Source organism: Zea mays, chromosome 1, assembly GCF_902167145.1.
Source record: "Zea mays cultivar B73 chromosome 1, Zm-B73-REFERENCE-NAM-5.0, whole genome shotgun sequence".
Classification (NCBI taxonomy): domain Eukaryota; kingdom Viridiplantae; phylum Streptophyta; class Magnoliopsida; order Poales; family Poaceae; genus Zea; species Zea mays.
This window is the reverse complement of record NC_050096.1, coordinates 238,982,473-239,008,152: the sequence shown is the minus strand read 5'-3', so window position 1 is coordinate 239,008,152 and position 25,680 is coordinate 238,982,473. Positions and strand designations below refer to the sequence as shown.

The following is a 25,680-nucleotide window of genomic DNA, read 5'->3' as shown; positions in this document are numbered from 1 at the left end:
AGCTCTGAGAGCGTTTACTTCTGGGACCGGTGCATTTATGTACCACTTGCATGATGATCCACCCGATAAAGACACATTATCTAAAAAACAATGGAACCTTTCAGACGCCCATGTATTTTAGCTGAGCAACCAAACGGTTGTGGCAGACTTACCAGCGTAACTCCTCACGAGAGTGCCAACAAATATAATGATCTGTGGCGAGGAGTCACTGTCCCTGTGCACCTGTTCAGCTGGGAAAGATGTGGCCCGCTCGCCCCAAAGTACGACATCAACAGTCGGGCCAGCATCCCTGTTGGAGTGCAGGACAGTAAATGTACAAATAAATTGCTCAGCGTATCGTGTTAGGTGTGGACATCGCAGAGAAACAAAAGTCATAAACTGTATATCTAGAGTGCTATCTCATATTGCAAATTACGTGCGAGGTACGTAGAACACTAAATGTTAGGCTTCAAAATAGCTGCTTGTTTAAATGCTCGATGGCAGCTCAAGTTGTTTAGTAATCTTCTATATGAGCAAAGTGTGCATGGTAGGCCCATGTAGCAAAAGAAAGTCTGTCCAGGCAATGGATAATATTAGGCATGAAGGATTGACTGAGCAGGAAGAAGGGTCTCTTCTAAGGTACATTGCAATGAAGTACGGTCGGTTGGAGACATAGGTAGTTTAGAACCAGTTTTGCTTTGCAAGGAAGATGGCATTTTATTTCCCACTATGGCCAACTTGTTTGCAGCATAACCCTGCATGAGTTGTCAATATAGTCCTGCTAAGTTTTTGGACGCAAATTGACCCCCGCGTGATCTAATGACGTTCCTAGTGTCTCGATGCATTTTCCTTTTATCTATTTCCTTGAGCGTATGGATAATTTTGCTAACGTAGAGAATAAAAAGTGGTAGCCCCCACACGGATGGTAATACGTGGTTCAGGTTGCAGGCTGTTCACAGGTCCCTTGCTATGTTATGGCAAAAAAACTGGACTACATACACATATGTGGCAACCAAAAGGAATGTATAGCAGGACAGAAACGCATAGGATACCTTGCATTGCTTATAGTGACTTTTCTCTTCATAACTTCAGCCTGTCGTCCCCTTGTGCGTAGCGATGAAACATGGGAGATCACACTGACAACACCGAGCACATCTACCATAGAGATGGCGAGGGCATTAGTACTGTATTTATGTTACTTGTAACATGTAAACCACTATGCCTAGAAGGTTACCAGTGAAATATTCCTTGTAGTCCACGCGCGGCTGGAGCTGTTCTATGGGAGTGAGGTTATAAGTGCAAACTGGAAAAGCAGGGGGGATCTGGAGGACAACTTCAACTGTAGTCCACTTTGTAAAGCTGATCATGCTGCAGTTTTCTACCGGTTTGTAGAATCTGTTAGCTTTCCTGACTAAGAAATACTTCAAGTTGTATACCCCTCCCTCATCAAGCAGAGCACTAAACTGTTGGCATAACAGAGGATAGATCTGGGCATGTATGCTGTTTCCCTGCAAAAGGAGGTAGCATTTTAAACAACACGCAAGAACTGCATGGAATATTGTATATCATGTTCTATGAGCTGATGGTTACTATGCATGTGCAAGTATTAGACCAGTTTAAGGTTGCATCTACCTCTTCATCAAGCAAAACAAGATCAGTATGCAGGAGCCTACTGTCATCCTGAGGATGAAGGAACTCCCAAAGTCTAGAGACACGCACACACAAGCTGTGAGAGCAGTCTCCAACCATAAGGCTAGGAATGAGTATGTCCCCCATCTGTAGTAATGAAGTAGAGGTCAGTCATTTCCAGCAAAAAAAGCAACCACCATAAAACAATAAACGTTACACCTAATGCTGATAAGGGCAGTATGTTTACCAAAAAACTATTTAGGATAGGAGAAACATGCCAGTTAAAGTTAGTGTAACATCATTTAGTAGGCATCTACCACAGATGTTAGATGACAAGATTTATTGGAGTATGTAGACATAGCTGTTTCCCTTCGAAAACCTACCACGTATAGTGTTTTAATGCCAGCAGGTTGCTAGATGAACGGTACAGGAGACGAAAAATTCTTTTGATGAGGAAATAGTTGCATAGTGGAGTAGGTATTAAAATTAAACACGTTGCTGGTATAAGTCTTTTATTTTACACATAGCTTATGTACAAGTCTGAGTCGATCATGAACTAAGAAGTCGGATGGGGGACCGCATCTACGGCCTGCAACACTTCCCGGTAAACAACATTTCGAGTCTGCGATCCGCAGGAACCATCAGGATTTTCAATCAAAATTCTAAGACCACTTCTAGATGTAACCCTTGAAACAGCGACGTAAAGCTGGCCATGCGTAAACACAGGTTTGTCGAGGTATAGGCCAACCGTTGAGAGGGTCTGACCCTGGCTTTTGTTAATCGTCATGGCATAGCATATTCGTATTGGAAATTGTCTTCTTTGCAGCGTGAAGGGCCATTTGACGTCAGTAGTGTTAAGCGCAATCCTTGGTATGAAAACCTCTTCACCGACTCCGGAGGGCGTTAACACCATGCATCTAAGAACACGATGGCCGATCTCAGTTACAAGCATCCTTGTTCCATTACAAAGTCATGCGGTCTGGTTCAAGTTACGTAGCAGCATCACTGTTACACCTCTTTTTAGCACGAGTTTGTGGCAGGGGAAATTTGTCGCATTAATAGAGTTTAGGAATTCAGTAGGATATAGCATGTCAAAATCAGGTATGCGTTCAGATGACTTTGAGATTGTGTCGCAGCTAAGGCATTCTACACCATGTCCAGGGAGCATTGAGACAATGTAGTCGTTTATTTTATCAGCTGTAAGGTTATTAGGACATACAATGGCGCGTGTAGATAAGTATGTAGGGTCCATATATTTGTCTAACAAATTTGGGTAGACCTCGGATATGAGGGACGCAACTGCATCACCATCGGTGTGTATCAACAAATCTTCAGGAATCGTAACCCATGTAGGTTCGGACTCGTCTCCTCTTGTCACGGCCGGCAGAGCACCATCGCCGATATCTAAGACCCATTTGCTAAATTGTTCCATGTTTGCAGGTTCCTTCCCATGTAAAGAAGGGTTGGAGAGCCTCATATTTCTTCGTAGTTTCAAAACAGTTGCATGTTGCCACAGTGGTGAGCTTGTAATTGATGCGTTCACTATGGCAGCTCGTGAGCCTTTGCGCACAACGGGTAAAATTTGACGAAAGTCTCCTCCAAGGACAATAGGTTTGCCACCAAATGGTATGTTCGCATTTTCTGCTTTATGTTCCGATAGAATATCACGCATAGTCCTATCTAGAGCCTCAAAGCAATGCCTATGGGTCATCGGCGCCTCATCCCATATGACAAGAGAAGTCCGTTGTATAAGTTCAGATAGCATGGTACCTCTCTTGACACCACAAACACTACTCTCATCTAGATCAAAGGGTATTTTGAAACGTGAATGAGCAGTACGTCCTTTTGGTAATAGCAGCGAAGCCACACCAGAGGACGCCACAACAAGCACTATTTTTTGTCGGGACCTCAAATGCGTGAGTATAGCGTTCCACAAGAAAGTCTTACCCGTCCCACCATGTCCACATACAAAAAATAGGCCTGGCGAGCAGGAGAGCGCAGATTCAATAAGCATTTCAAAAATGAATCGTTGGTCAGCATTTAGCTGTGAGACAGCAGCAGTGGCAGCATGGTCACACAATAGTAATGGTCCAGGGCTTAGTTCGTCGTCTATCAGTCGGTTGCCAAACACTTCATCACCACGGGCCGGTAAGATCGGCAGCTCATAATCAGCTATGTTGGCACCACTGTTAGCAAACGTGTCTGCTAGTTTCCTCGAAAGCAACATGAGGAGTTGTTCATGTGGAGCTGTGTAGTGTGGGTTGCCAAGGGCTTCTTTAAGTCCACGATGTATGTCATCGGTAAAGTAGATCCAATATTTATCGAACAAAGCACGAATATTGCAAACAGGACAATGAACGACAATAGTAACGAACAGCTGATGAAGCTGAGACGCCGACGCAGAGACTATTGCCTCATCAAATAGAAGGTTCCACTCGTTGTCACCTTCGAGCAAACCACGGGCTTCGCACGCCTCTCTAAACGTTTCGTACACAGTATTTTGGAAGGTCCTTATATCAACGAAGCTCGTTGCGCCAGAAACAAACATCAAGAGCACGCGTAGATAGTATAGCTCCCCAGCTGTTGGGTGCACGTAGTACATGCGTCCAATCTTGGTAGACGACGACCTCCTTCTACGCCAACATCTAACAGAAGAGTCCCACGACCACTCTTTTGGGAAATCACAATAAGGCAGGTGACGCGCATCACTGTATTTCGAGTTTGTTTCAAACCATTCAGTTAACATTGTCTTCTTCGCTGCACGGCTTAAAAGCAACGTTTGTAGGTCTGCCCCTGGCTCATATCGTACAATGTTTTTTGCAGGTAAGTGTACCGCCAGGCGTTCCACAGAAGGTACTCTAAAGTGAATGTCGAACTCAAAGATTCGCCATAGAGCCTCACATGTTGATAGGTATCTGGCATCAATGTATTCGCGGATCTCATTTGGTGGGGCTATTTGAGGACCTGGAGATGCATTACTTGTGTTCGCAGTCAACTCAAAATATATCCTAGCTCGATCACTTCCCTTCGTAACATATTTAAACAAGTACTTGATCATGTGTGTTTTGTTGCACCACTCGACATTAATATGTGCGTTGTATTTTTTGAGCAACTGGATATTGTATGGCACCACGCTCCTACTGTCCAATTTGACTCCACCTTTTACTACGAACCGACCATTGTTTCGTCTTCTATAAAGGGTATAGCCAAAAGCATCGATGACAGTCTCTTCTTGGTACGTCTTAGGGAATTTTTTAGAGCATCTATCATTTTTCATGCACGGACACCGCTTGTTGTAATCACCGCACGGACCATGTATCATGAATTCATCAACCAGAGCATAGCCCAAGGGATCAATGGCAATGTCAGGTATCTCAGCACATATAAAAGCATCGATGGCACATGCGTCGGTCTCCGAATGACCACCAAGTAACCATAGAAGGCAGTGTATGTGCGGTAGTCCCCTTTTTTGGAATTCTACGGTGTAAATCACTGCATAGTTCAGACTATATATGAGAGCATGCAAATAAATATTAAGGAACCACCCAACGCGACAAGTTAAGATGAAGCTCACCAGCACGTATAGGACCAAAAACTTTATTTTCTCTAATGTCTGCTATGAATTCATCGACCTTCATATGGAAGACCCTTACAACGATATCAGAACGATCGCATGGCTGCTGACCAGGCTCGAAGCGCAGCGCATCGACTATCTCCTTCCATTTAGGGTTGCATGTGAACGTGACAAAGAGATCTGGTGGGCCGTATACTCTACAGATGGCCATCGCGTCCTGGTAGTTCATTACATGGTACCTTCGACCGCCCGTAAAAGACGCAGGCACAATTACCCTTCCACCAACTGAATCTGCACTGGTGAGACCCCTGCCAATGGCGTCGGTTATCCCCTGAACGGATTCACAACGCAATTCCTTTTGGTGATCCGCTATGAATTGCAATCGAGACGCTTCGATCGTAGAATATGCATCAACCGCTAGCTGGTTGCTCAGCCTGCCGTAATATGCATCAACCGCTAATGGGTTCGGTTCGTTGAGCCTGTAATGGGAACGATGCCTAACAAATTCAAGCATTGTAACATACTTGCGGCATGAGGCATCGCCTCCTCCCACGTCAGAATATTTTATTCCAAGGTGGTATCCACGATCACCGTAAGGGAAAAGAAGCGGGTACTGCAAGGCCATGTAGGACGGGTGCAAGCACGAAACATGTTTGAGGCCACCCTCTCTAGCCTGCACGAGGACATCGTACTTGTACTGTGAAGATGAGCAATCGCCCACTATTACAGCAGCAAGCTCACCATTGGCTGGTAAGTTGTACTGTGCGTCATGTCGTGTGTTACAGCCTAACAATCGCAACGTCACCTTTTGGTTCCCTTCTTCGTCTAAACGTTCTTTAGCAAAGCGAAATGCCGCGACCAGCTTGTTATGCTCATCTAGCATGTTAAGCAATAAACGGGCCACCTCTGGGTCTGGACGATCATGGACGTCAGCCTCACTCTCGAACATGCCCAACCTATTTTGCATCTCGTGTTCAGTGTCATATATGTAAAGCTGCGCAAACTGTGGTCGTAATCCATGACTGGGTAGTAGCGAGCCAATGCGATGGTGTACGACACCATTGATTTTGAAAACATAAGGTGTTGTACCGTTATTTATCGATCTATCAACTACGGCACCCAGTGAGGTAAACGCGAAAAGGGAATTGTATGAGCGAATTTGCCTAAGGAACCTTCTGGCACGATTATCACCGTCGAATCGCAGTAGGTCACATAAGGGAGCCGGTGGACATTTGTAAGGCTCCAAAACAATCTTACCTCCTCTGCAACAAAGGTTGTACACAAGCCTGCGCTGCGCAACAGCAGACACGCTTTTGACCCGTTCCTGAAACCAGAAAACTGCGCCACAATGTGGGCACTCGTCTGATGGGCCACCATAGTATGAGCGATCTTTGTAGGTCTCTACACGCAAAGATGGTTCCAGGCTGCATGGATTACTTTAGGAATACGTAGATAAAATAATGTAGGTAGGTGGAACATAAGCACCTTTAAGCAACTCGACATATGATCGTTCAAGAGGCGGTGAGGCTGCATCCGTGCTAACTATAAGCAGCAAGTCGGGCATAAATTCATAGGATTTTTTAACGCCCATCACATATGAAACCTAAAGATGTTTTTTAAAAAGGCAGGCGGTAGGGGACATCCGTTGTTGGCACCTTGTTCAGCAGACGCAAGTGTATGACGCATCTTCTGTATGCGATGTTGTCTGTTAGCGGTGGCAACCGTCGCAGGAAAGTCGAGTAAGGATTTGTCGCCTGCACCCGGTGTGCGCACACGTCTTAGTATGCGCATAGAGATGGAGTAGATAAAGGCAGCAGCAAAAGCTCGAGAGCCACTAACCTGGCCGCTTTCGAGGTACCCGCTGAGAGTGGAATGGAATTGCATAACGTGTCGCATGTGCCGGCGTCGAAGAGGATGGCTGATCAATTGTGTTCATGTGTTCGATAGTAGCTGTTCAAATACACAATGAATGTTTCGTTGGCTATGCGAGAGGGAAAGAGACAGATTGGCTTAAACTAAGGCCATATTCAACCCAAAGAACGTATAATATCAGTACAGACTTTGCGAAATCGCAGGACGTTGGGTAACGGGGTCTCGACGGCAACACGCCATGTTCTCACATGTACCCGCATCTATTAGCGGCAACACACACAACAACAGAAACGCCAAACTAATAGGGTCGTATGGAAGGGAAGATACTACTGCCACATCTCCACGAGAAAGGAGGCAGCAAGCACGGCAATAGAACCAATGAGAAAGCAGTAAGCACGCAACAGCATATATGACTAATTGTTCACCGCGCACTGCGCTACGCGAACCACATAGAAAAGACGAACTGCTTCACTGCTACAGAGGTGACAGATACATAAACCAAGTACGCATGTAATAGAAGGGAGATCCGTAATGAGCACAATGAAGGAGTGTAACGTTTCCAATTTGTCAAATGAGGTCCAGTCTGAAGACAATCATTTCCTACATGTGTAACATAACTACGCATGTAATAGAGGCAACGTTTCCTGTTTGTCAAATCTGTTTCTCCACAAAAAATTCTAGTTTCAAGGGATCGATTAGCCATATAGTCACAGCTAAGGAAGTGCCACCTGAGTATACACCCCATCTGATTGTACTGGTACTACAACGTGTTTGATGGGAAGGAATGGAACCGATAAGAAAATACCGCATACCAAAAGATAGTTTTCTTTGCTGGTAACCAAAGGTAGCCTATTTATTCTAACGCGCTGTTGTTACCTATTTTGGAAAGTTAGAAGCATATAAAGGCTAAACAAGAATGAGGATTCAAGGCAGAGGAGCATCTAGTTTCAGTGACATCTAAGGGTTCTCAAAGGTTTACATGGGCAGATCCAATTTTTCAGAGAGTAAGCTATGGGCCCTAAATCAAAAATAGGTGCACAAGTGCTCCACAATCAACCAATCTGTAGACACCACTATTAATGTATGACATTATTTATGTGTATTTCCTGGTACAGCCTTTCACATAGGAAGATATGGAACCTAAAACAAAGCTAGCTGTGTAAGTTTTCCATATAACAAAAAATGCAGGTATAGGGTAAAACTGCTTAGGATTCTTGACCTGAGTCAGAATCACCCTACAACTGTGCCGGAGGTAAGGATTTCTTGGCAAGCGAGGGCTGGAGTTTGCTAGTTTTAATAAATTTTCCTTTTGATTTCCTGACATGTTTTGAAGACCAAAATTTATACAAATTGGTAACCAGCTGATAGTGGTCCTATTGTGATTTCTGCATATACTGATTGAACTGCACATAAAACAGGGCATCAAGAATTTCACTGCACTCATTGAGCTTGATCTGTCTGACAACAATATAACAGCACTCCCAGCGGAGCTGGTATGTTTTTTTCCTTCCAATTTTTAGTACTTCATTTCTTGTATCTTCCTAGTATCTATTTCAGCACACTATAATATAAATGTTGTGGACAACTCTTCCTGTCCACGAGTTGTATTCTACGCATGTATCTCAATCTAACATGATCTTCTATTTATGGTTGCTTTTCTCTGCAGGGATTGCTTGAAGCTAACCTGCAAGTGTTGAAACTGGATGGAAATCCGCTAAGAAGGTAAGAATGTAACCTCGAGCTAGTATGGGGTCACGTCATAAATTGGAAACCATAAATTAAAAGGGTAAAATAAAAATGAGTTTGCAAGTATGGGGACACTTTGAAGCAACACATTTCAGTTCAGCTAAGATTAGGAAGCAAACCATACACAAAATGATTAGGCAGCAAACGTTCTACTCTACAGTCTACACCAAATTACTAACGGAAACCATGTAACACATAGACTGTAAGCGGAACATCGCCATATCAGGTTCCAAAGATCAGCCAGATCTTTATTACTTTTCTAGTTGTTGTCTCATCATATCTTATCTGGGCATCGTTCTTTACCTCCTAGGCAGGGAAAAAATTCTACGCGTGTAAGGGGCACAGGAAGGAGCGTGAAAACATGGCGAACACAATCAACCAAGAAACTGCAATGAACCAAAAAACCAAAGCAACATAAAAAAGCGAGGAACGGTGGAACCAAGGATTACCTCAAATCGCTGAAGAAGGGACGGACTGAACGATTTCAGGACGTGCGCGTGTTGGCCAGGTCTCCAACGTGGCAGATCTACAACAGATGAAATAGCAGATGAATCAAATGCACAAGAATCCGGTGCAGAGACGAAAAGGAATCGAAACAAAAGCAATAGGGATCCGCAGAAAAGAAACAGACGACGACGACGGAGTCGACGAGAAGAAAGGAGCGACTGCCAGTTAGGGGAAAAAAGGAAGACAACAGCAGAGGGACTTCATATAGGGGGATTGGGAGAAAGCAGTGGCATGGGCGCTGCGGTGGAAGGACAGGACCACAGTAGACCGACGCTGTTCGAAGAAGTACGAATAAACAGTGGGTCGGCGCTGTTGAGAAAGCACTCGTGAGGTGACAGACACGGAGCACGGCTAGAGGCACGGCAAAGCGCGGATTTATCGGATTTTGGAATCCGGTGAACAATCCTCACATGCCGGTATGGGCACGGGCACCGGACGACAACAGTGTATGTCGGATGCCGAGCTATACAGACGAGAACTGAGGAGATGAAGTCACCGGGATAAACGGCGAAGCGCCGGCAGGCACGGACGCGCCGGTCGCGACGGCGGGCCGCCACGGACGCGCTGGCCCCGCCCGAGCCGTACCAACGCAGATCCAGGCGGAGGCCCCCAGGTCCGCCAACTGCAACGGCTCGGCGAGCGGCCCGGGCATCCTTGAGAGCCCCGCCGTCGGATCGAGAACCTCTGCGCGTGGAGAACAGCGTCGGGTCGTGGCTGGCGGTAGAGATGGCAATGGGTACCCGAAACCCGAAACCCGATGGGTTTTTACTCTATTAGGGTACGGGTTTGGGTCAATTTTCATACCCATGGGTTTGTTAATGGGCATAAATCTATACCCAGCGGGTTTATGGGTATGGGTTTGTTCCTATAGTACCCAAACCCGTGAACCCGTGGGTTTTTTAAACCCGACCAAACCTAGTGCATATTGTCATTTTATTTTATAAACGACCAACAAAATTGTTATTCCTTATTTACTTCATATTTTTTATCAATTGGTGAATGTATCAATAGTCAGTGAGAGTGTTGCTTGCTTGCTATTATAGTTTTTACTAGCGTTATATATGTGGTGGATGGATAACTTAGTGCAAGGTCACTTAATTATACAACTTATTATTTGTATTTCATTCTCTCTACTAATAATTTTTATACCAAATCATGAACTCATTGTTCATTACATAGATTTTGGGTCATGATCTCATTAATCATTACGATACTTATTGATTATGAGAAGAACAAGTATATTTGAGATGAAACCCGCGGGTAACCCATGGGTACCCGCTAACCCGATGGGTACGGGATTGGGCAAAATCTCAAATCCGTCATGGGTACGGGTTTTTTAATGGGCATAGATATTTTTCACGGGTACAGGTTTGGGACGACAAAACCCAGCGGGTTTGTACCCGTTGCCATCTCTAGCTGGCGGTGCTGACGACCAACGGAGCCGTCCCCTCCATAGACGGCCGCCACGCTCGCCGCAGCACACAGGAAGCCGCAGCGCGGAGCTCGGGAAGGGAGCCGCGGACGCGAGAGAGCCATCTGCGGACGCGAGCTAGTCTTCTGTGTTCTGTTGACTGCTCCTGTGTAGAGCATGGGCAGCGCAGCGTGACCAGAAGGTTCCGTGAGAGAGTTTTCTGTTGACCTGCTGTGTACGCGAGCATGGGCAGCGCAGCGCGAGAGACCAAAAGGTTCCGTGAAACGCGGGGAAGCGAGCAATTTCGTGTGTCTTTTAACAAGGACTAATACATCAATGGTCCTTAAACCTTAAACGTGACATGTTGTTCTGAACTCTAAAAAAAAGGTGATGTAATTTTTGCTGGACCCATCAAAACCAGGTTTAGTTAAACTGGTTGCCGACATGGTGTGACACGTTAGAGCGCACTAATATCCAACACATTTTATTTCCAAGGTAAAAGTTATAGATTATGTCTATATAAGTTGCATCAAATGAAATATAAAATATATAAAAATAACGGTCGTCTAAAGAAACTAAAATTAGACTTAGCGAAGCATGCAGGTGGATGACATTCTCGCGGAGTCCAACCCACCCACCCAATGGTTACCCTGCAACCTCGGCGAGGAACCTCGGCCATGCACCGGTCGTCTTCGTCTCTGCCCTTACAATTCTTGATCATTTCTCCCCTAGTCCTCGCGCGTCTCCTCCCAAACTACCGATCGCGCGGGAGCCCCGTCTGTCTCTCTCGGTGGTTGGGGGGCCGTGCCGGGACGAGATGGGGGGCCACTACCGCTCGCGCTCCGCCTCCGCGAGCTCCACGGCGACGCGGTCCGACATCACCGAGCTCGACTTTGCTGCGGCCGGCCTCGACTGCCCATTCGGCCGCGTCGATGCACTCGGTCCCGTTGAGCTCCGCGAGACCGCGTACGAGATCTTCTTCATGTCCTGCCGCTCGTCCGGCCCGGCGGCACCTAGCAGGGGCGGCGCGGCGGAAGGGGAGGTGTCGTCGCCCGTTGCCGGCGCTGGCGCGAGGTGTGGCACTGGGGGCGGCGTCATGGGCAGCCGAGTCAAGAAGGCCCTCGGACTCAGGCCGAGGCGGCTGTCGCCGATGATGACCCGCACACTGAGCCAGACGTCGGGGCCGGCGTCCCCTGGCCGCGTGCGGCGGCCGATGACGTCGGCGGAGATCATGCGGCAACAGATGCGGCTCACCGACCAGACTGACGCGCGTCTGCGCCGCACCCTCATGCGCACCGTCGTCGGTCAGGTCGGCGGGGCGCCTATGACAGTCCTCATCTACATCTTTTCCTTGAGAAATGACAGAGTCTGGTTTGCACAGGTGGGCAGGAGGGCGGAGACGATCGTTCTCCCTCTGGAACTCCTCCGGCAGCTCAAGCCCGCAGAGTTCGGCGACACCGAGGAGTACCACCAATGGCAGTTCCGGCAGATCAAGCTCCTGGAGGCCGGACTTATCCTGCACCCCTCCCTCCCCCTCGACCGCCTCCACTCCGCCGTGCTCCGGTTCCGCGAGGTCATGCGCGCAACAGAGATCCGCGCCATCGACACCAGCAAGAACTCCGACGTCATGCGCGCCCTAAGCAACGCCGTGCACGCGCTCTCGTGGCGCTCTGGCACCACCGGTGCCGCTGTAGAAGCGTGCCACTGGGCCGACGGGTACCCGCTCAACGTGCTCCTCTACTGCTCCCTCCTCCAGGCCATCTTTGATCTGAGGGAGAGCACCGTCGTGCTCGACGAGGTTGACGAGCTCCTGGAGCTCATCAAGAAGACGTGGCCGACGCTCGGCATCAACAGGATGCTGCACAGCGTGTGCTTGTCGTGGGTCTTCTTCCAGCAGTACGTGATCACGGGCCAGGTCGAGCCGGACCTCGCCGCTGCGGCGCTCGCCATACTCGTTGACGTGGCAGCCGACACCAAGCACGGGAGCCGTGACCCGATGTACGTCAAGGTTCTCCTGAGCGCTCTCGGTGGGATGCAGGAGTGGTCGGAGAAGCGCCTTCTGGACTACCACGACAGCTTCGAGAAGGACATCGGTGGCGCTGCTACGGAAGGCATGGAGATCCTGCTGTCTCTGGCGCTCGCCGCGGGCAAGATCGTCGCTGACCGGGAAGGCGCCAGCGACGGGAACTTTGCTGTAGACCGCGTCGATTATTACGTCAGGTGTTCGATGAAGAGCGCCTTCACCAACGTAAGCTCGTTGGATTAAGATAATACAGAGTATTCATGTGTTCATCATCATGCATGGCCATTCATCTGGTTGCAGATACTTGAGAATGGACTCGGCGAGGTTGACAGCGTGATCATCGACCGCGACAGCGACCCTGGCTCCGTCCTGATTCAGCTCGCCAGGGACACGGAGCACCTGGCCTTGTTCGAGCGCAGGAACTTCAGCCCGGTGCTGAGGCGGTGGCACCCCGCGCCGGTCGCGGTGGCCGCGGTCACCCTGCACGGCTGCTTCGGCGTCGTGCTGAGGCAGTACCTGGCCAAGGTGACCATCCTCACCGAGGAGCTCGTCCGCGTGCTCCACTCGGCAAGCAGGCTGGAGAAGGCACTGGCGCAGATGACGGCCGAGGACGCGGCGGACTGCGCCGACGGCCGGGCCAAGGGTATCGTGGGCGACATGGAGCCCTTCGAGGTGGAGTCCGTCGTGATGGGACTGCTCAAGGCCTGGATGGACGACAAGCTTGGGCTTGGCAGGGACTGCCTCCTCCGAGCCAGAGACACTGAGGTACGCACGCACGCACGCTTGGACGTACGGCAGAGCTGGAAGTCCCATCGACAAACTTACTGACCCGTGCCTGGTACTGGTCTCTGCGTGTTTTCTAGAGCTGGATACCCAAGTCCAAGGAGGAACCGTTCGCCGGGTCGGCCATGGAGCTGATGAAGCTGGCTAGGTTGACCATCGATGAGTTCTCCGAGATCCCAGCGAGTGCGAAAGACGAGGTGGTTCAAGATCTCGTCGACGGCCTGGAGTCGATCTTCCAGGAGTACATCTTCTTTGTGGCGTCTTGCGGTAAGCTCATCTTGTGCTGCGTGCACACAAGTTTGTTTTCATGGCTAGTAGTACATGTGAAACATGGTTGATGATGGCACGAGTACGACGAGCAGGTTCGAAACAGAACTACCTCCCTCCGCTGCCGCCGCTGACGAGGTGCAACCAAGACTCGGGCTTCTTCCGACTGTGGAAGAAGGCGGCGCTGCCGACGTGCCAGGCGCCGCCGGATGCCACCCCGCGCGGCGGCGGCGGTTCGCACCACGTCCCGCGGCCGTCCATCAGCCGGGGCACGCAGCGGCTCTACGTCCGCCTCAACACGCTCCACTACGTGCTGACCCACCTGGAGGCCCTCGACAGCTCGCTGTCGTCCTCGACCTCTCACCTGGACCGCGCACGCGCCGCGGCGCAGTCGTCGATCTCGGCCGTCGCCGAGGTCGCCGCGCACCGCCTCATCTTCCTGGACTCGCGCCACTCCTTGTACCAGGGCCTGTACGCCCGCAGCGTGGCGGACGCCCGCATCCGCCCCGCGCTCCGCCTGCTGAAGCAGAACCTGTCGTTCCTGGTGTCCGTGCTCGCGGACCGCGCGCAGCCCGTGGCGGTGCGGGAGGTGATGCGCGCCTCCTTCGAGGCGTTCCTGATGGTGCTCCTGGCGGGCGGCAACGAGCGGAGCTTCGTGCGCGCCGACCACGCCACGGTGGAGGAGGACTTCCGGAGCCTGAGGCGCGCCTTCTCCACGTGCGGGGAAGGGCTGGTCCCCGAGGACGTGGTGGCGCGGGAGGCAGAGACGGCCGAGGCCGTCGTGGAGCTCATGGCACGCTCCACGGACTACCTCATCGACGCGTTCAGCGTCGCCACGTGCGACTCCATCAGCGAGGACGGCCGCGCCGGCGCAGGCGGGTGCACGCCGCTGCCGCCCACGACGCGGAGGTGGGACCCCGCCGACCCGAACACCATCCTCCGGGTGCTGTGCCACCGCGACGACGAGGCCGCCAACCAGTTCTTGAAGCGCACGTTCCAGCTGGCCAGGAGGCGGTGAGGCCACGGCCATAGCTTGACTTGAAGGAGCACGAAAGATCCTTACGCGTCCCGCGCCCCGCGGCCCGATTGATGAAATGATGTGCGTGGTGTTTCGCATTTTTCTCGCTGAAAATTGCTCGCAAGCTGTGTCGCTCGCTCGCATTACAGGGGAGAGAAAGGGAAAGGGGAAGAAATTCTATATATCTCGAATACAAATGACCTCTTTTATAGTTCATCACATCCACCACTTGGATGACCATAAAAACAAAAACAGATCAAAATTTATAACTTAATTATTTAGTAATTTGTTTTTTCTATTTATATAGACCGGGTGGATGTGAGAGGTATAAAAGAGTTTCTTTGCATTTCGGATGTAAACAATTTTTTTTCTGAAAGGGAAGGCAGGCACAATGAGAGGAGGTTTGCAGTTCAATCACCGGAAACGGATCGATCATCCTCCGAAATGAACTCGTGTGATTTTGCTTGAACGCTGGCCGCTCCACGCAAGTTGTGAAGAGCCCTTCGAAACTCCAAAATACATAAACGTACGGGGGAAATGCAAACGGAACATGAACAATAAAGGCCCTCAATAGGCCGTAAATGCTGGACTAAGTTTGGGTGGCCCAGAAATACAAAGGCCCATCAGCCCATTCGCTTCTAAATCTCTACTCCTAAGGGCTACTTTGGGTACTATTACTAACTTTAATCCACGTATATTGAGGTAGATTGAAGTGTAACTTAAACTAATTTACACTTTAATCCACCTCAACACATGTTGATTGGAGTAAATACAAGAGTACCCAAACAAAACCTAAGGGTTTTCTCCGTCACCCCTCCTCACTTTGTGCTCGTTTGAACTATAGTTGTGTTGTTGGTTACAGATATATACACCCACCTGGCTACAAAAAGTTTTTTACCTTTTCGTCTACTCAACAAAATACATATGTTTTTTTATGTTTTGTACACTATATTCAAATATAACATAGGTATTTTTTATAAAAAATAGGGAAAAAATAAAAATGGGTTGTATCGGTTCTAGTTTGTCGTGTTGCACCTAAGGTCCAAACACGACACTATGATCGGGCCGGACAACACATACCGGTTAAACAATGGGTTGGGCCATTGCTAAACTGCGTTAGGGCACGAGCCATCCAAGCAGGCCGATCCATTTGGACAATTATGTACACCAGTGATGCCTCGACACGGGCAGACAACAACGCAAACAAGATGATGGTCCGTACATGCGAGACTACTAGGTGTCAGCGCAACAGAGCTGTCAGATCATTGATTGAGGTACACATGTTTTTGATTTGTTAAATTTGAAATTAGTTAGGTTTGATTCGAGATTATAATTGTTTGATTGAGTAGGGGAGGGGTGATGGCGTGGGCACCCGTCGTGGCGTCGCCGCATGCCACACGTGCGTGGTCTGAAGTCGTGATGATGCGAGGACCCCATCGCCACCATCCTCGCAAGCCAGTCGAGACTTTCGACTACTTACTCGGGTGACGACAAGGTGGGAGGGAAGGAGGAAGGAGCAACGTGGTGATGGCTAGGGTTTGATACCGCCCTAGCCACCTCACAAGAGACACTGTGGAGATGGGAAATATGGTCTCACACTCGACGTATAAAATGCATTTATGCATGTTACATGGTAGACACGTTGATATCATACACAACGAGCGATTCAAATAATGTTTGTAAAGGTTTGGAACGCATTTGAACAATTATCTTATTTAAATAATGCCTATCTATACGATATATGCTCCATCTGTTCACAAATGTATAACGCGATTGACGTTTTCAAAAGTTTAATCACCCATCTTATTCAATATTCATTTGAAAATGTAAAATTTTAAGTCATTCTTAAACGATGTTAAGTAATAAACCAAATCACAACAAAATAAATGATAACTCGTGTTTTTTTAAATAAGACGAGTGATTAAAGTTGAAAAAAAATCTACCACATCGTATATTTGTGATGTTGGTAAATAATTTTCCAGAATAACCAATGCCCGTGAGACACCTAATCCTTATGTCATAATAATCTGAACACTTGCCTTGGATTGACTTCAATATATAATTGCTCCAGTGAATAACTAAAAAAATAGAAGGACGATAGATAGTAAAGAAAAGGGAGTATATAGAAATCGTCCACATTATGTGCGCGTGTTGTGTGTGCACATCTACACTACTCTATAAGAAGCTAAAGAGGGCGTCCACACCAGCGGATTCATGCCCTCGCTCCCGTGACGCGCGCGCCCTCGCCTCCCCCCTGCCCACCCCCACCCCCGCCCACCGTCGCGATGCTCGCCTACCCCCACCTCTGCCCGCGACGACGATGCTGCACACTCCCCCTCCCCATGCCTACCGAGGCGACACTGCTGGCGCGATGCCCGCCTACCCCCACTCGCGACGACAATGCAATACCCGCTGTCCCCGCTCCACGCCCATCCCCTTTGATATGGTCCAATCATAATACAGTCTCTTCTCCCTTTGATATATAGATTTAGGGGTTTGGCTCCACCTCCCGCGCCTGATCCGGACCGTCCTTTTTTCTCTTCTCTCTTTTTAGTTCATAAATATTTAATTGATTTCTATGCGTTGTTCCCTTTGTACTGATGTTGTACTCCTAATTTACTGTCATACTTAAAAATGCTTGATTTTTTCTATTCAGGTTTGGAGGGAGAATATGGAGATAGAAGTCTCGCATGTATTGTTAACCAATTGGAAATCATTCATTATTTACTTTATGAGGGTTTCATTCTGTTGCATTGCTAAAATATCTAAATTGTTGAAACTTTTTGTATTACTCAATGTGTTGTGGATGGATGCCTTCATAGGCAAGACCTATAGTTGTCGGTCTAGGACAGAGAAGGCATAGATAGTCGAGTCGATGCCTAAAGGGGGGGTGAATGAGATAAGCACTTGAGATAAGAGTAAATATTTTAGTCTTCATCCTTATAGATATGATGATGACAACCTCATAATGTGCTTTGGATTTGGCGACAGTCAGTTCTTAACCTGCCTCTATTTAGTTTTTTACATAAAGAAAAATGCATATACTTAATAATATATATGTTTCATATCGCATTGAAAGTCGCCTAGAGGGGGGTGGATAGGCGAACCCTGTAAATTAAAACTTTATCCCCCAACTAGATCCCTTGATTAGTGGTTAGAACAAGATATATAATTATCGAAGTATAAAAACTAAGTCCTTGCTTGTAAAGAGTATTGCTTTCAAATAATGCGGAATTGATAAATCAATACTACTAATAAGTCTATGAGATTAAAGCAAGAGGGCTTAGGCAAGAAGAGCAATAACACAAGTTCTCTCTTGCAATGTTGCTTCACTAAATGAGAGTTTAACTTAAAGCAACACCAAATAGAATTAGCAAGGAGTAGTGCAAGAGAAACTTAGAAAGGGAAAGGACAAACAAATCACAAGCAATAAGCACACGAGACACGAGTGATTTGTTTTACCGAGGTTCGGCCCTCGAAGGCCTAGTCCCCATTGAGGAGTCCGCTAAGGACGGGTCTTTTTCAACCCTTTCCCTCTCTCCACCGATCACTCAAGATCGGCGAGCTCTTCTTCTTCTCAAGGATCACTTAAGACCCCACAAGGACCACCACACTCTTTGGTGTCTCTTGCTAGCTTTTACAAGCCTCCAAAACTTTGGAGGAAGTTCAATGGGAGTCAAAACTCCACGCACAAATGAACACAAAGATGTAGCACACACTATCTCTCGATGTATCTCACAAGGCACTAGTGCTAAACTCAAATGAGTAGCTCTTTTTGGTTGCTCTCTCTTTTGTGGCACTTGTGTTGGTTGTAGTGGTCTAAATCTTGTGTATAGGATGGATCAATGAATATATGTGGTTGGGAGGGCTTGAGTATGTCAACTAGATGACTTGGAATGTTGCTTGGGCTCCCACACCTTGAAGTGGCCGGTTGGGGTGGTATTTATAGCCACCAACCAAAATCTAGCCGTTGGTGAAGTCTGCTGGCGAAGGGCACACCGGACAGTCCGGTGCGTCGCCACGTCATCCTGCCGTTAGGTCTTGGAGCTGGTCGACCGTTGGAGGCTCTGTCCTCATGTGGCACCGGACAGTCCGGTGCCCCTCTGACTCGCTGCTCTGACATCTGAATTCCACTGTTCACTTTGCAGAGTCGATCGTTGCGCGCAGATAGCCGTTGCTCCGCTGGTGCACCGGACACTGTCCGGTGACACACCAGACAGTCCGGTGAATTATAGCGGAGCTGCGCCTGGGAAACCCAAAGGTGAAGAGTTCGAGCTGAAGCACCCTGGTGCACCGGACACTGTCCGGTGCGCCAGACCAGGGCAGCCTTCGGTTCCCTTTTTGCTCCTTTCTTTTGAGACCTAACTTGTTCTTTTGATTGGTTTGTGTTGAACCTTTGGCACCTGTAGAATATATAATCTTGAACAAACTAGTCAGTCCAATTATTTGTGTTGGGCAATTCAACCACCAAAATCAATTAGGGAAAGGTTTGACCCTATTTCCCTTTCAATCTCCCCCTTTTTGGTGATTGATGCCAACACAAACTAAAGCAAATATATAAGTGCATAATTGAACTAGTTTGCATAATATATGTGCAAAGATTGCTTGGAATTAAACCAATCTATATTTCATAAGATATGCATGGATGCTTTCTTTATATTTAATGTTTTAGACCATGCTTGCACCAATTGTTTTGTTTTTGCAAACTCTTTTGGAAATTCTTTTCAAAGTGTTTTGCAAAATAGTCAAAGGATAAATGAATAAGATTTTGAGAAGCATTTTCAAGATTTGAAATTTTCTTCCCCTGTTTCAAATGCTTTTCCTTTGACTAAACAAAACTCCCCCTCAATAAATTCCTCCTCTTAGTATTCAAGAGGGTTTTAAGATACCAATTTTTGAAGGTGCTACTTTCTCCCCCTTTTAAACATAATAAGATATCAATTTGAAAAACTCTTTTTAAAATAAGGTGGTGGTGCGGTCCTTTTGCTTTGGGCTAATACTTTCTCCCCCTTTGGCATGAATCGCCAAAAACGGATACTTTGAGTGAAATATAAGCCCTTTTACTTTCTCTCCCCCTTTGGCAAATAATATATGAGTGAAGATTGTACCAAATTTGGAGAGACGGCGGAATACCGGCAAAGAGTGGATAATAGGAAGCGATGTCTTTGCCGAATACTCCATTTCCCTTTCAATCTAAGACTTAATACATGAGATGCTCATGAAAACATATTAGTCTTAGCCTTGGCATAAATAGAGAGAAGAAATATGCAAATGTACCAAGGGAAAGAGACATGATTAAAAGGATATGTCAATTAAGCTTAAATAATTCTATGCCAAGTGCACATAATTAGGTTAATGAGATTGTGTCTATATCATAGAGAATGTGAAGTGCATTGTGTCATAGTATAAGTGTGATGCTCATGACAGTTTAAGCACTTATGAAAGCATGTTATAAACATCTCAAGCATTCACCCTTAAGGATTTCAAAGAGGCTTAAGGACCATCCACCTTTGGAACAAAGGCAGCTTATCCTCGTTACAAGGTTAAGCTTTAAGCTCTTTGACAATAAAATTACTTCACCCAGTTTAAACAAAGATGTAAGAATTAATGTTCGAGAAGTTAAACTAGGTATGAAGCAGGGTTTAATGCATGAACATGCTTTCTCTTCCTTTTATACAAGATATGCAAGGAATGTAGGAAGATTTTAGGTACATGTATGAATGAGATGGAGTAGTTTTACCCTTTTGTACCTTCACATAGAGATGCTCTATTCATTGTGCTTTGTCCTTAGTCTTAGTCGCTTAAGACCTATACTCAAGTTGATGTATGAAAATATTTTGCACAAGAGAGAGTTCTACAACTAGTGATCCTTCTCTAAGTCATTGTTTTAGATATCAAGTAGATCACAAATTGCATAAATATATCATGAATTCTCCTTTTAACTCAGTGCATATCAAGATAGATGTCGATTGAAGTTATAATATGCTACTAATTGAAATCAAATTGAAATTACATGAGGCACTAAGAAGCATAAGTGATAATTGAAGTTATTCAATGATCAAACAACAGATGCGATCAAAAGAACAACATAGGCATTAGGTTTTCAATCAAGCTCAAAAATAGGAGAATCCAATAAATATGCTACTTTAACATTGAAAGCTACAATCCATGATAAAGGTGACATTATTTTACCAAGTTGGATTGAAATGTAGTAGCATGCCTTATGAGAAACTTGTTCTCATACATGAGACTATATGAGATTACTAAGATAACGTGCTAGTCTCACTATAATCAAGATATAGAAATAGGCCCCCCTAAAGATATGCATCAAGAATGAAAGAAATGGGTGGATGCACTCTTTTTTTAAAAGGCAAATAGGGAGAAGCACTATTTATCATTGATCAAGGCTAAAAAGATTTGCAATAAACAATTTATGCCTGGTATTCTCATAATGAAAAGATTTAGAATGCTTACAACCACACCATTGAATGTTTTGAAGATCTCATTATCCAAGTAGGTGTTGTTGCTCTTGATGTCTTCCTTTTTCATTTGAGTGTCCTCCCTTTGTAGTTGTTTCTTTTGCCTTCCAAACTTGTTGAAAATACTCAAGAAAGATGTTAATAGCACAAGGGAGTATATGATGAAGGATGACTTCTTAGATAGGAAATAAACACAATTCATCATCCAAAATTCACATATACTTGAAGTAAATTCCTTAATGTTAGCGCACTTCAAAAGAAATATGCATTTTTAGACATTTTGATCAATCACAGGAAATTTACTTCTTCATATTGAATTTATTAATCATTACTTGGAGGCAAGTCAATATGAGAACATATATAACAAAGGCATGAAATAGATTCTAATGGACAAGTGCAGTTATAAGAATGAGATTGAATGCACATCTAGCCGACTATGGTCCAATACAGAATCTAATCTTCTCATAGGTATAATTAAAGTAAACAATCATTGATGGGAACTATATTTGATTAAGAAGATGAGTTCCCATACCTTTGCTTTTACCTTTCTTCCTTTGGGTGAAGATCAACCCTTTGAGGCTTGTGGCATTAAACTTGCACTTACTTTCTTGTAGATTTTCATAAGTAAGCTCAAGAGAAATGTTAATAGCAACACAAGCACTAGTTTCCCTTTTTGGTAATCATTTTGATAAGGAATGAAAAGTGGATTACTAAAGCATGAAAACTCTATAATATGAACTAGATTATTCCTTGAAGTATGCTCAGTTTTATTTTATGGAACAAGCATAGTTAGTTCTTTTAAGATTATGGGAATAAATCTAATTCATAACATGGAGAGCGATAGATGAAGAAGAATCATATCCAATATAAGCAAGAAGCAAAACAACATAAATCATTGGATTGACTTTTCCTTTTATGTTAAATTACGCATCTCCAAAGAGAAACATATTCTCTACTAGTGAGACTACATGGGTTACTAAGATAAAAGCATTAGTCTCACTATTCTAGTTATAGAGAGAATCTTCCTTTTGTAGGTGTTGTAGGGATTTGAATTCCTTTCATGACACCCTATTCTTTTAGGAACTTGGAATATCTCTCTATATCTAGAATCATGGCAACAATAAGATAATAAGTGTAAAACATGCCATGAGTTACTTAATAATTTAAAACATGTAGATTGCCATAGTATAGGAATGATGAATATACAATCTACCATAAGAGAGGAATTTCTTCAAAGAATAGTGTCATGAAGTGCTTTCCTTTTCTATGTGACTACACAAGACACATGAGAAATGATATTCTAAGATTTTTGCACTAAAGACATAAATGTTACCATCCTTTGGCTTTCCTCCATGTTGTATGTCTTGATTTTTCGGCACAGGATAACTCTTTATTTCCTACAACATTAATGTCTTCCCTCGAGATGATATGAGTTTAAGATATAGTAATTTGAAAAATAACCTTGGGTCAATCATGGATATCGATCATTGAAGATTGATAGCTTGAGTAAACAAAATTGAATTGACTCTCTCAAGCACCCCAAAGCTTCATAGCATCTCTTTTTCCTGCATAGCTTGTCAAGCATATTTTGGTACCCATCTCTTGATGGGTCCATCCAGGTTAGTCAACAAAGATTTAGGAACCCAAGAGTCCTTTGTGTTAGCACTAGGTAAACTCATTACCTTTCTAGCACAAGTTGCAATTTTGGGTTGCCTAGTTACATGAGAATTAAATGACAAGCTAGGAGTGAGATTGTTACCAATGGGACAATCCTTGCATTGATGTCCCTTCTTACGACATATGTAGCAAAGGCGATCTTCAAGCCTTGAAGATTTCTTCCTTCCTTGTTTCTTGCTTGCTACATGGTTAGTAAATATTTTCTTTTCTAGCCCTATGCCTTTTTGTTTCAAATGGGGACAAGATTTAATAAAGTGTCCCTTCTTTGAACATTTAAAACAAAGTTTATCATCCTTGTTAATAATCAAGCCATTTTTAATATAGGGACATGATCTAATCAAGTGCCCCTTTTCAAAGCATTCACTACACTTCTTATTTCTATTTGTATGAAGTGTGACTTGATTATTACCTTGGATGTTACCTTTTATGGAGGCATGGTTGAGGCTTTTGGAAGATGTATTGATTTTCTTCTTTTGCTCCTTCCTCTTGGCAATCCTCAAGTCCTTGACATTTTCTTCAAGGGATTTAGTGCATGCCACGGTTGTTCCCTTCTCAAGCTTCTTCACCATGTGATCATGGTTATCTTGAGAAGGTTGAGCAATGCACTTCCCTTTTAGTTGTGTCAAGCTCATCTTTAGCCTCTCATTTTCTTCTTTGAGCTTTTGATATGTATCATCTTTTGTTCCTGCAAGTTCTAGCTCAAAGAAGGATTTGCTTGTCGATGGACAACAACATTAGCACATGGTAATGTAGTTTCAATTTGAATACATGTGCATGAGTGAGGTTGTTGAGATTTTAAGTTTTCTATCACAACCTCATGAGCTATATTTAATATGATATGATCATCCATAAGATTTTCATGAGAGCATAGGAGCATATCATATTTTTCTTGAAAAGCTAGATTTTCAACTTTTAGCTTTTCTACTTGGTCCTTGAGCAAGGTATTACTATTTACTAATTGAGCGATACAATATAAAGCGTTATCTTGCTCAATTGAAATAGTCTCGTACCTTTGGACCAAATCAACATGAGAGCGTTTTAGCTCCTCATGTTCTTTAGTCAACTCGTCAAAGCATTGCATTTTCATGGAGAGAACATTCTCTAGTCTTTGACGAGCTTCGCTTTGCTCTCTCGCTCTTTCTAGAAGTTTGAGCATGACCGCCTTATCTTCTTGGCTTAGTCGAGCGTAGAGTTGCATAGAGCTTCTTTCTTTCTCATCATCCTCGTTTGTGCTTCCACTATCATTTTCATTAGCCACACAACACATGTGGGAATCAAAATGGGAAGACAAACCTCTTGGAGAGGTGGATTCGTCGTTTGGTCTCCATCGGTCATTTTCTTCTTCTTCCTTGCAAGGGTTAGTATCACAAAGACCAAAGGAAGTAGAAGCACAAAATGAACTATCATATTCAGACTCATCAAATTTATTTTTAATCCTAGTCCAAATATCATGCGCATCAGGAATATGTTCATCATAATTTGTAATGAAGGCATGATAATCTTCTTCGCTAAGAGAATTACCTAAGATGTCAATAGCTAGATGGTTTAAGCGTATACATCTTTGATTTTCCTCGGAAGCATCATAATCAGAGGGAATGATACTCTTGTCTATAATCTGTTCTAATCAAGGATCTAGAGTTCTAAAAGCATTTAGTACACTAGATGACCATGAATCATAGTTAGAACAATCGGAAAATAATATCTCAAGAGTTACCTCCTTCCGAGTTGTGTTCTTGTTCTTTTGGGATCTTCTTTGAGCCATCACTTCGAGTTGTTAGACTCAATATGAAGTGCCTAGCTTTGATACCAATTGAAAGTCGCCTAGAGGGGGGTGGATAGGCGAACCCTGTAAATTAAAACTTTATCCCCCAACTAGATCCCTTGATTAGTGGTTAGAACAAGATATATAATTATCGAAGTATAAAAACTAAGTCCTTGCTTGTAAAGAGTATTGCTTTCAAATAATGCGGAATTGATAAATCAATACTACTAATAAGTCTATGAGATTAAAGCAAGAGGGCTTAGGCAAGAAGAGCAATAACACAAGTTCTCTCTTGCAATGTTGCTTCACTAAATGAGAGTTTAACTTAAAGCAACACCAAATAGAATTAGCAAGGAGTAGTGCAAGAGAAACTTAGAAAGGGAAAGGACAAACAAATCACAAGCAATAAGCACACGAGACACGGGTGATTTGTTTTACCGAGGTTCGGCCCTCGAAGGCCTAGTCCCCGTTGAGGAGTCCGCTAAGGACAGGTCTTTTTCAACCCTTTCTCTCTCTCCACCGATCACTCAAGATCGGCGAGCTCTTTTTCTTCTCAAGGATCACTTAAGACCCCGCAAGGACCACCACACTCTTTGGTGTCTCTTGCTAGCTTTTACAAGCCTCCAAAACTTTGGAGGAAGTTCAATGGGAGTCAAAACTCCACGCACAAATGAACACAAAGATGTAGCACACACTATCTCTCGATGTATCTCACAAGGCACTAGTGCTAAACTCAAATGAGTAGCTCTTTTTGGTTGCTCTCTCTTTTGTGGCACTTGTGTTGGTTGTAGTGGTCTAAATCTTGTGTATAGGATGGATCAATGAATATATGTGGTTGGGAGGGCTTGAGTATGTCAACTAGATGACTTGGAATGTTGCTTGGGCTCCCACACCTTGAAGTGGCCGGTTGGGGTGGTATTTATAGCCACCAACCAAAATCTAGCCGTTGGTGA

The 25,680-nt window shown here is 45.2% G+C and overlaps 1 protein-coding gene and 1 long non-coding RNA gene across 2 annotated transcripts; both read left to right on the top strand.

The window, feature by feature from the left end:
• Positions 1-8,256: 8,256 nt before the first annotated feature.
• Positions 8,257-8,813, top strand: LOC103643473 (uncharacterized). The gene is made up of 3 exons (XR_561032.3): positions 8,257-8,306; positions 8,473-8,547; positions 8,721-8,813. It is a non-coding gene; the product is annotated as an uncharacterized lncRNA (long non-coding RNA).
• A 2,413-nt stretch (positions 8,814-11,226) lies between these two features.
• On the top strand, positions 11,227-15,223 carry LOC103643472 (protein unc-13 homolog). Its single transcript, XM_008666667.3, has 5 exons — positions 11,227-12,027; positions 12,100-12,966; positions 13,042-13,506; positions 13,605-13,791; positions 13,887-15,223. The coding sequence occupies exons 1-5, from the start codon at positions 11,326-11,328 to the stop codon at positions 14,807-14,809; spliced, it is 3,144 nt and encodes a 1,047-aa protein (XP_008664889.2). The 5' UTR covers positions 11,227-11,325; the 3' UTR covers positions 14,810-15,223.
• Positions 15,224-25,680: the final 10,457 nt, after the last annotated feature.